Source organism: Mus pahari, chromosome 6, assembly GCF_900095145.1.
Source record: "Mus pahari chromosome 6, PAHARI_EIJ_v1.1, whole genome shotgun sequence".
In the NCBI taxonomy this organism is placed as follows: domain Eukaryota; kingdom Metazoa; phylum Chordata; class Mammalia; order Rodentia; family Muridae; genus Mus; species Mus pahari.
The window spans coordinates 35304934-35316921 of record NC_034595.1 but is presented as its reverse complement, the minus strand read 5'-3'; the positions used below and the strand labels follow the sequence as shown (position 1 = coordinate 35316921).

General features: G+C 44.9%; 1 protein-coding gene across 2 annotated transcripts in view; it reads left to right on the top strand.

The window, feature by feature from the left end:
• Window positions 1–11988, top strand: part of Ttc39b (tetratricopeptide repeat domain 39B) — a 100007-nt gene that overhangs the window by 42002 nt on the left and 46017 nt on the right. For both annotated transcript variants that reach the window (XM_021200280.2, XM_029540039.1), the window contains one exon: window positions 10455–10556. In XM_021200280.2, the coding sequence (XP_021055939.1) occupies window positions 10455–10556 (102 nt within the window). The remainder of the gene's footprint in view (window positions 1–10454; window positions 10557–11988) is intronic.

Below are 11988 nucleotides of genomic sequence, written 5' to 3'. Positions count from 1 at the left end.
ATAGCCCTGGCTGTCCTGGAACTCACTTTGTAGACCAGGCTGGCCTCGAACTCAGAAATCCGCCTGCCTCTGCCTCCCGAGTGCTGGGATTAAAGGCTTGCGCCACCACGCCCAGCTTGGTGCTTGATTTCTTAAGTGTTTATAAAGCCCTCCTTCCACGCAGACACAGCTGCCAGCATCTCAGCACTGATACAGTCCCGTGTTCACTTCATAAACTGCTCACCACAACTCAAATAACCAGTCAGAGAGCAGAGCCACAGACAGTCTGAGAAAATGGCTTTTCTTTTTGTGGCTGTTTTCGCTCCCTCTCTTGGACTAGGAGGTGGATGAAAGAAAACCTTGTCTTCACAATTGTTTAAAGACATCTAGTTATTCTTCGTTTCAGTTGGAGGCTTCTTTTCTTTTTTAAAAAAGTGCTCAGTTATCATCACACTGAAAACCTGCATTTGCTCTGCACCCTGCAAATATTTGCTTCCATGCTGGGAGGCGTATTGTAAATTGGCCAAACACTGCTTTTAGCTGCCCCAGGATTGCTGGAAACATTAGGCAGAACTGCTGAGTAGCAGGAATGCCCTGGTCTGTGTAATGGGAAGCTCTTGGTTCTCCTCACCTTAAGTGGCCCAGTAGCATCACCGTTTACAACCCCTTGCGCTTATTCATGTGGTGTCTCAGTTTAAAAGGTGATTTTACAAATGGAGCGGATCCGTTAGAGTGAGCTGGGAATTGATCTTTCCTGCTCTTGCTGAGGCCTACCATGGAAACTGCTGACACACCTAGGGGAGCAATCCAGTTTTGCCCTGTTTCGCTCTACGCCACCTCCTCTGTCCCTGGGGTATTCTGGTGAGAAAGAGATGAAGTAAATTTATTGCTGGGAGCGAGGAGGATTTTCTTCCTATTTGCCTTTCAGTTAAGAGATGAGCAGTGGGGCCCGGGAAGATGGAGCAGGAGCTGCACACATCTCCGGCAGACCTGCCGCCGGCTTATAGCTTATTTGGAGTAACACAGGAAATTTGATTTGCTCTGCCTAAGGACAGAAGTTGGAAAGGTCTAGATTTCCACTCTTGGGAGTTTGCAGCGTCTTCAGGCAAGGAAAACAGAACTCCTTGGGGAATAGTGTCTTTTCAGGTCTGAACTGGTTTATACACTATGTGGAAATGAACTTTTTTTCTTCCCAAATGGTTTGGCTTTACTGTAAAGCCCCCATTCCCACCAGGAACAGAGAACAAACCGACGTAGAGCCAGCATTGCTAAGTTGATTTTCCGATTGCCAGTTGTCTCTTTTGGAAGGGTGCTGGCTTTGGGAGTGGTGAGGGAGAGCCACTGGCAAGTGACCTGAACTCTGCGGCTGTGTCTAGCTCCTTTCTCTCCTTCCTGGGAGAAGCTGCAAGTGATTGGGAGGAGCCCCTGCCTGGCTGAGAGGCCTGGAGGGGGTGGCTGTGGTAGTTGTCCGTACCTGTGGGGCGTGTGAGTGGACCTGGCCTTGATCCTGGGGGTCCCCGTAGTTCTCTCTTGATATTGGTTGGCCCACCAGAACCCCGGATGCTGAAGCTATTCCCACTTTGTCACTAGGCTAGCCTGAAAATAGACTCATTCTGTAGTAATTCCAGACAGAGAGGGAATATGCAGTAATCTAATGAAGAGCCAATGAATATGCTTAGTCTAGTTTCAGTATACATTTTTTTATTTCCTCTATAAGCTGGGTATGGTGGCACACATCTGTTGTCATCTCAGCTTTTGGGAGATTGAGGCAGGAGGATTGCAAGCTTAAAGCTGGTTTGGGCTATATGAAACTCTGTCTCAAAAAAGGTGGTGGTGGTATTATATATTCCTTGTGAGTCACTGGAGAGTGGGATGCTGCAGAAGGGCGATGGGAGTCTTCCCAGTGAACAAGGCTTTTTCTGTGCTTCCACTTCCTCAGCTTTCTGCCTGTGCTTTGAGCTCTGAAGTTAACTTTATGTCCTGGAGAACCAGCCTTGAGTGCCTTCCCTCCCTGGCTGTTGGCTGTCAATTGACTTGCCGACAGTTGGCTTTAACAGTGAGTGTGTCTAGGTTGGTGGGTAGACCACGGGGGCTGGTCTGCTCAGGGGAGGGTGGTGTCACCCTTCAGTTGTCCCCTGGTTCCTTTACCCAGTCAGTGGAATGCTAAATGAAGGTTCCTCCTTGCAAAGCCCAGGGATAACTGCTGAGACACTGGCTTTCTTCAAGATGTTCGCTGCCCCTGGAAGAGACCGTTATTTAGGACTTGGCTCACTTGGTTCCTCCTGAATGCTCCATCCGGCTCTATGACTTAAGTGGTGCCAGTTAGCATTCTGCCACGCTCATCAACACTTCACTACCATGCTACTAAGCCACATCTCTCCTAAAATTTAGTTTATTACTGTCATGTATGTGTGTGAGATGTGTGTGAGTGCAAGTGCAAACATGCCACGGTGTGTGTGTGTGTGTGTGTGTGTGTGTGTGTGTGTGTGTGTGTGTGGTGGGGGGGCAGAGAACAACTTTTGGGAGTGGGTACTCACTCTCCTTCCACCTTTATGTGGGCTCCAGGGATCAAATTCAGGCTGTCAGGCTTGTGTGGCTGGCGAGCATTCTGACCTGCTCGGCCATCTCCACGGAGGCTAAGTCATAGTTTCCTAATGCGGCGTTTATCATTTGGAGTTTGCTTTTTTTGTATGTTTTCAGACAGTATCTTTCTACAGACCCCAGGCTAGCCTCAGAGTCAAACCGTGCTGACTTTTACATAGTCTCAGTATATGAGGTTTTCTGGCCTCCAAACAGGAACATAAGATGGATAGCACACCATTATTTATTGTCCCTCCAGGGCTAGTTCCTTATGTGAAGAGTAGGTCTCCTGTAGAGCTGGGCCCCCTGGGAAGGCCGGTGATCCCGGGGAGGCTGAGGCTGGAGGAAGACTGAGAACTCAAGGCCTGCCTGGGCAATAGAAGTGAAGAGAAGGTGGGAACATAGCTCAGTGGGAGGAGTGCTCCCCGCTGCCCAGTCCCCAGCATAAGTAAACAGGGGTTTAACATAGTTTTCAGCAAAGGCAGACAACTGGCAGAAACCAGGTTGAAGGTACATTTATAAATCTGAAAACAGTTCAGATATTTAAAAATGAACTATTTTAGTTTAATTCTTAAAATAGTAATGAAGCATGTTATAATGGAAGAAATAAAAAAGGCTGAATTAGAAAAAGACCACAGAGGTTTAAGAACTTTGCCACATTAGTAGAAAATTGAAAAATTTCTGAACGGCCTAAAATGATGTGGGAAAAACATTAGGTAGAGAAACATTGGCTTCCTCCCCTGGGAAGGGCTACTGGGAAGGCTACAGGCAATACATAGGTGTCCTTGCCTAATTTTAGCTCCATTTTGAGCTGTGTGTGGTACGCATGCGATGTTCAGGGTTTCTCTCCTTAAACTAATACTTGAATGTTTCTTTAGTGCTTTGAGCCTACATATCCCTTCACTTGATTATGAAAACGATACATGACTACGTCTGAAAGTTTGGAACATTGGGGCCAGGAACAAAGAATGGGAACCCTGCCTGCCATGTCCTTGAGAGGAGAGTAAGGAGTTTGTTTGGGTTTAGGAGCTTTGGTAGTAAGTCTAGAGAAGGGTGTCTTGGATCACTCCACTGCTCTCAGACCTAATATTTCCTTATTTCAGGATAAAACAAGTATCTTTTTTATCACCCCATGGCTTTGCCAGCTTTATTTTCCTGTAAGGCATCGGGGTGAGATGGAGGGGAAGTTGGGATGGTATTCTTCTGACCCTGGTAACTGTAGTGATAGGCAGGTGAGCGGTGGTGGATGCTGAAGGTAAAGCGCTGTTGATTGACATGTTGAGATCCGGCTGTTTGTCTTCTCTTTACCCCCGCCCTCCTCCACTGAGCATCTTTGTTTCAGACTTAGAGGAAAAGATTTATTTTTATTATTTTTATTTATTTATTCTCTGCGTCTGTGGTGTAAGCGTAGCTGTAGACTGTAATTTATGCATAAAACCTTTTATCTATTCCCATTCTATCTCCCAAAGAATTGACCCAAAGACCTATTACATTTATTAACAAGCTGCAAGCCTAGGCTGGGCAGATTCTGAGAATTAACCCTCTAAAGCTGTTAATATCAGACAAATGCTCTGTTACTTGCCAATCTGATCTTGCCCTGCTTCGCTCTGGTCCATGTGTGCCCTCATGTCTGCTCTCCCATTGCAACCTCATGGCAAATCCTCCTGGTCTCTCCACGGGGTCTCTCCACCTCTCCTCCTGGTCCTTCTACTTTTTTCTCCCTGGGACCCCTGGCTGGGATCGGAAGTCCAGCCTTCCTATTTCCTCTGCGCAGCTAATTGGCCGATCAACTCTTGTCTGACCAATCAGAGGTGACAGAGAAGAGTGTTTACAGAACACTGAGACGGGTGGTGCCTCACAAAAATAACTCTCAAAGACTGGTCTGTACTCAACTCTCTGTCTATATAAATCGGCATTTGAATAATACAAGGGTAATCTTTACACAGTACACAGAAGCATCATTCCAACTTGTACAGGGGCTAGCAAGAACCAGTAGAGGATGTCAGATTCCCTGGAGCTGGAGTCACAGGCAGTTGTGAACCGCCTCTGGATGCTGAGAATGTAACTTGAGTTTCTGGAAAAGCAGCAAGTGCCTTTAACAGCTAAGTTGTCTCCCCAGCATCTCTTTTTGATTAAAAAAACATTTTATTTACTTGTGTGCATGTACATGTGTCCATCACGCTTGCTATAGCATGTTTGGGAATGAGGATAACCATTGGAAGTCAGTTTTCTCCTTTCACTGGGTAGGTTCTGGGGATCCAATTGGGGTTATCAGGCCTGGTGGGAAGTGCCTTTACCCACTGAACCCTCTGATATTTTTTGAGAGTCTCCCGTGGCCCAGGCTACCATTAATTCACCTTGTAGCAGTGACTGTCCTAACTCCTGATCTTCCCGAGTCTGTCCCCCAGGCACCAGGGTTACAGGTGTGTGCCACCACCCCTGGCTTGCCTCTTTCTTTCTCATCCTTCTTGTGAGAATCTTTCTCTCTCATTGGTCACTGGCTCCTGGAAGAACTCATCTATTGGGCTGCCACATTTTATTGGTTAGCGTTTCAAATTATATACCCACCTTGGGAAAAAACTGGTGGCAATTCTTCAGTGTCAAATGTGGAATTATCATATGACCTAGTCTATCATAGTCACGTAAAACTTACGTGTGACCATTAATAACAGCAGTCTCCATGATGTATAAAAAGCAAAATGTCCCATATATTATGAACAAATGAAATGATAATCAAATTTGGCCTATCTCTCCAATGGCATATTCCATAGTGTTACATGTGGTAGAGTGTTGCTCCCTGTTCCATACAGCATGAATGAATCTTGGAAACATGGGAAGTGGAAAAAACCAGTCATCGAAAACATCTACAGATGCAAAAGACTCTTGTTTGCTTAGAATTAGAGATCATAAGGGTCATGGAGAATGATGGCGAGTGGGTGGGTACCTTTGTGTGATGGGATGTTGTTAGATTGTGGTGCTAGTTGGAGACCTTTGGGAATTATATATCAAAAAACTATTTAAAACATTTTTTAAAAAAGATTTATTTATTTATTATATGTAAGTACACTGTAGCTGTCTTCAGATCTCGTTACGGATGGTTGTGAGCCACCATGTGGTTGCTGGGATTTGAACTCTGGACCTTTGGAAGAGCAGTTGGTGCTCTTACTCACTGAGCCATCTCACCAGCCCTATTTAAAACATTTTTAAAAATTAAAGTGTTCAAAACAATGCAGTATAAAGACATATTTTCCTTATATACGAATACCTATAGTTTAAAGAATGTGTGTCAATCAAATGAGTTTTTTTTTTTTCCCTCCACTATTTGAAAACATTCTTTTCAACTTGAGTATAGTGGTGTTTCAGATAAAAAAAAAAAAAAAAAAGAAGCATTCAGGTAAATATTAAAACTTGTGCTACTTGTGGTGGCACAAATTTTGAAATTAGGGAGCAACAAAGTTTAGTGTTGTTCTTTTGAATACATGGATATCAGCACAGTGTTTATATATATACTGCTAACATATATTGAAGGAAATAAGCAAAGCCTTGAATAAGTCACTGTGTCATGAGATTAGGCAGCCAATTCATATAGAAAAAGGGGGTCAACAGACAGACATGTATCATGGTGACAGCTCGTGTAGGAGGAGGGGCACACCAGGCTTGTTCCTTTTGTAACATTGTTCACAGAAGCTCAAAGGTTGTAGTTGAACTACCTGACTACCTGATGAGACTCCCACGGGATCTACCTCCCAAGGGTCCACTGTCTCCTACGTGGACCAGGTCTTTAATCACAGTGGACTTTGGAGAGGGCAGAGCAGACTAGAACATAGATGTAAAAATGCAATAGTACAAAGAACATTTTTCAGATTTCAGTAATAATATAATGAAATCTGAATAAAAAAAAAAAAGTCCAGCAAGACTTTTTGTGTAACTTTATAATTATGGCTGTCAAAAATCACTCAAATGAGAATGACAGTATAATAAAAGGATCCCCAAATGCCAGTGAAGGAAGCAGAGGACTCACTTCTGTTTGTCTCCACTTAGCAGAAAGCTAAGGTAATGGTAAGTGTATAACCTGCAGATAGAATAGATGTGTGCAATGAGAGTGTGTCCAGAGCCAGGTGGAATGCGTGGGAACTTGCTTTCTGTTAGGGGTTGCAGCATGGGGCAGCATTGTCCACAAATAACTGCAGCATCCATGTATGGATCAACAGGGAGATCATCCAGGTGATAAAGTGCCTCCCAAAGCACTTGGGAAACAGAAGACAAAATGTCAAGATAAGATTTATTAAACACAAACCATTTTGTTTGTTTTATCACCAGCCCAGTGATTAAACCATAGCACGTCCAGACATTCGTATATCTATTGGAGTAAAATAGCTGCAAACTAGTGTCAGGGTTTTAAAAAGATGTATTTATTTATGTGTATGAATGTTTTGCCTGCGTGTACATGTATGCACTGTTTGTGCGCCCTGTGTGAGCCTGGTGTTCACAGGGGTCAAAAGAGGGCATTGGTTCCCCTGGGAACTGGAGCTGTGGGTGGCTGTGAGCTTGAACCTGGATCTTCCCTAAGAACAACAGGCTAACTGCTGAGTCATCTCTTCCAGAACCAATGTCACATTTTCTAGAATATAATCTTAATAGTAAGTGACCAGCCAAGCAAACACAGGTAGATCCCTGGAGGATGAATTCCTGTGTACCTGCCAGTGTTTTAGGATCTTGAGGACTCTAGTCTTCCTTGTATCTGGTTTCTGAGCTAACAAATGACTGAAGGATGAGCTATTGCTTGCCTATCTTTGGAGGAACGGAAGAATTGGGGGCGAGAGTTGAATGTAGCTCACACTGTACCCAAAACCACATTCTAGATATAATGTATGTGAGCTGTGCTCTATTTTCTCCATTGTACATTTGAAACATTTCTAGCATTGGGGGAAGAAAAGGGAGAAAATAGGTTCTTGATGCTTTTTGATGAAGAATGCCATGCCATTCGGAGAATGATGAGTGGGAGGCAGGATTCTGCACTGTCAGCACCCACAGCCCAGTTTCTTTACTGATTCTCGGAGGCCCCTCCTGTTACATCATTGATACCCTTCTGAGAAGGCAGTATCTCCTGATTCCTCTGCCAAGTAACTTTTCTACAGAGCAGTAGAAGAAACCACAGAGGGGAAGCTGGAAGAGAGACGTTAAGGAGCTGTGTTGGGCACCGGACGTGGGGAAATAAAGGGGGCGGGGGAAATCCACGACCCACCAGAGCTCGGGGAGACTGGACAGGCAGACAAGGGAGACTGCCATGGGACCCTACGGAATTACTGTGGGATGGGCTTCGGGCCGCCTTAGGCTGCTAGACCCCGCTCTGGGGGGATAGAGTGGGGTAGGGGAAGGTGCAGTCTTGGCTCCAACTCTGGGGCACCACAGACCACACTGGGTACTGGGGAAGAGCCAGCTTCAGGGTCCCTGGGCCAAATGGAGGCCACAGACAACAGATTCTCAGTCAAGAGCTGAGAACAAAGTGTGTGTGTGTGGGGGGCTGGGGGCAGCTAGATCAGCCCCAGGGCTGACGGGAGAAGGGGCAGGGGGAAGGTGCTGGCTGGTTTCTGGGTGGGTGAGAGTCTGACTAGCTCAGGCTGTTAGCTCTGTGGGCGTGGCTGGAGCGCAGGAAGGCCTGGGGTGGCTGGTAGAGAGAAACCTGCTCCATTGCTCCAGCCCTGTGAATCCTGATGAGAAGAGGCAGTCCATGGTTTCAAGGTGTTTATTGTAGAAATTCGGAGAGAGGGAAAAGTGTAGAGAAGTAGAAGCTGGCCATGGCCACATGGAGAGAGGGGAGAAGAGGGGGGAAGAAGGAGGGAGAAAGGTGAGAGTAAGAGCAAGAGCTGAAGAGAGACAAGAGAGACAGGAGGGCCCAAGCAGCCCCTTTTATAGTGGGCTGGGCTACCTTGCTGTTGCCAGGTAACTGTTGGGGTGGAGTCTAGACAGCCTACTTGACTGTTGGCCACAGAATTAAGGAGCTGGGTCCTCGGGTCAGGAACCTATGTCTGGAAGCATGGCAAACTTCCTTCTGTCCCTTCCAGATTAATCTGTTGGGTCTCCGGGGTTTGAACCTAGCTCAACCAGAAAACAGGCTGCCTTTCACGGTCCCACAGAGCTGTAGGTAGAACTATGCCTGCTAGCCTTAAGAATGAAGTTTGGCTCTTGCCAAAAAGGTGATGTGGCCCTTGGTGGCATGCTTTGACCAGATCCCTGAAGCCATGCAGAAGGGGAGATGGGCAGACACTCATACCTTTCTATTGATGTTTGTAATAGAAATGTGTTACAGAATTCACATCCTAAACTAGAGAAACAACTGATCCTGAGCAAATACTGTTGAAAAAGTGCAGGTTGTAGTAGTATAGGCTTATTGTGATGTTAATGTAAAATTTAAAACATAGACTTTCGGGGACTTTAGTGTGTGCAAAAGCATAAAGGGTGTGAAGGATTTAATTTAAGTGTTTGTAACCAGACCCGGGTCTGGCTGCTCACCTACACTTAGGAAATAAGAGGCCGGTGGGAAGGAAATTGTTTTATTGAAGAGCTGGTATTCAGGGCCTGGCATGGGAGCATACACCTGCAACGCTGGCACTCAGAAGGTTGAGGGCAAGCGAGGTTTGTTTTCAATGTTAGTCTGGCTATAGACAAAACTTTTCTCTTTACAAACCAACCAACCAACCAACCAACCAACCAACCAACCAACCAACAAGCAACCAGTGGGGCTGGAGAGATAGTTTACTGCTTAAGAGCACTGGCTACCCTTTCAGAGGGACCTGAGTTGGATTCCCAACACCCACACAGCAGCTTATAACCATCTGTAACTCTAGACTCAAGGGATATGACATCCACTCTGGCTTTCTGGGTCACCAGGCTCTCACACGTGGTACCCATGCAGGCAAAACAGCCATGCACATTAAAACTGCAACAAGCCCAGCAGCCCAAGGAGGTGGGTAGCTATTGCCTCAGAGCTCCATCTTATAAATATAATGATTATTTCAATAATGCTCTAATAAAATATGGGTAGCTTTACTTGGGGAAAGAAGTTCTGAGCCATGCTTGGTGGCTCATATCTATAATCTCAGCCCTTGGGAAGCCGAAGCCAGAAGATTGTTGAGAGCCTGGAGCCAGCCTGGCCACCCGAGATATGGAGACAGACCCTAGCAAAAAACAAAACAAAACAAAAATCTGGAAGACTATACATATAGTGATCTGGGCCAAGCAGTGACACACTCACGGTCCCAGCATTTGGTACACAGAATCAGGAGGAGGTGGAAATTTGAGACCACTCTGATCTACATAGGAGTTCCAGGCCAGCCAGGACTGTGTTGTCAGACCCTGCCTGTTCCTGCCCTCTTCCTCAAGGGGGAAAAAAAAAGGAAAAAAATTAAAGAAAAGGGATACAAAAGATGAAGGCTGTGGGTCAGCAGTTTTTAACCTGTAGGTCATGGTTCCTTTGAGTGGATTGCAAATCAGATATCCTGCATTTCAGATATTTACATTATGATTCATAACAGTAGCAAAATTACAGATATGAGGAAGCCACTAAATACTTTTATGGTGTGTGTGTGGGGGGGGTCACCACAATATGAGGAAGTGTATTACAGGGTCAAAGCATTTGGACGGTGGAAAAATATTGCTGTGGGTGATTTTAATATATTTTATGTATGTTAAAATATAAGGAAAGCTGATAAGTCTCCCAGTGATTTTATTTCAGAAATGTTTAACACAAAATAGAATTGCGTTACTTGCTTTTCAAATTGAAGTAGAGGTGAGCCATATGAAATGATTGACGGACGTGTGTTATATTCTCATTTTTGTGTAGCCCTTTCTCACAGAACAAAGAACTAAAAACCCTCACTGGTTTCAATCCACAGATCTCCGTCGGACATGGCCACCAGTGGCTTTCACTTTGTACCGTGTGAGACCAAACGGACCTCCAGACAGCTTGGAGCATCTGCTATGGGAAGACCTGAAGGGTATGTGGGGACTGTTGGGGACTCTCAGGAGACTAGAACATCAGTGAGGTGGGGGTGGGCCTAGGCAGTTATGGAGTCCATTGGCAAGTTAGAGAAGAAGATGCATGCCATGGGGCTCGGTGGTATAGTAACAGCAACACTAAATTCAATTCTGGGGCACAGGTTCTTGATTCTCGACAAACCTGAGTGTTATTTTGTGTGTGTGCATGTGTGTGAGGATGTGTACCACGTCACGTGTGTGTAGGGCACAGGACAACTTGCGGAGTCAGTTCTCTCATTCCTCTCTGTGGGTTTTAGGAATTGAACTCTGATCCTCAGGCTTGGCAGCAGGAACCTTTTATTGGCTCATCTTTAAACGTTAAAACTTTGGTCTTGTTTTGTTTGTTGTTTGTATGTTTGTTTGTTGTAGCTGGGCAGGCCTGGAATTAGCTACATACCTGAAGATGACCTTGAATTCCCAATCCTTCTGCACAAAGTTCTGGAATTACAACTACCACACCTGACCTATCATAGATTTTAAAAACTAACGTTGTGTTACTATTTTTCTTCCTTATATTTTCTCAGGTCTTTGGCTTAAAAATACATTTTAAGAAACATATCCATTGTGGAAACTCAGTAGCTTCAGAAAAGCTTGTGTTCTTCTTAGACTTACTGAGCTATTTTAATTAGGATCATGTTACATTGTTCCATAGTCTGCTACTCGGGAGGCAGAGGCAGGCAGATTTCTGAGTTCAAGGCCAGCCTGGTCTACGGAGTGAGTTCCAGGACAGTCAGGGCTATACAGAGAAACCCTGTCTCGAAAAACCAAAAAAAAAAAAAAAAAAAAAAAAAAAAAATTTCCATTCCTAATAGGCATGGATTAAAATTACAATACTATTTAATTGCCAGTTATCGTCTTTTCAGTTTATTCCAGAATTAACAGATTTCTGATTAAGTTGATTTTTTTGTATGTTTTAAAAAAGTATGTGTATGTATGTAATGCATGTACTCACAAACGTGTGTATGTATCTGCATGCATGTGCTTGCTGGTGTGCATGAATGTGGGTGCTGGTGTGCATGTGTGTGGTGGTCAGAGGACACACGGACACACTCGAGTCAGTTCTAACCACCCACGCTGTGTGAAGCAGGATGTCTTTGGCTAGCTGTTTACTCCAGGCTAGCCGGCTACCAGCTTCTGTCTCCACTTCCTCTATCACTATAGCAGTGCTGGGATTATGAGTTGCAGCATCTGGTTCTACGTGGGTACTGGGCACATGAACTCCTGCCCAGTGCTTTATCCATCCAGCCATTTCCTTAGCCTTCAGTTGCTCCTGTACGAGTTACAGGCCTTTTTGTTAAAGTTGTCTTTTTTTTTTTTTTTTTTTTTTTTTTTTTTTTTTTTTTTTTTTTTTTTTCAAATGCTATCCCGAAAGTTTCCCATCCCCCCCCCCCC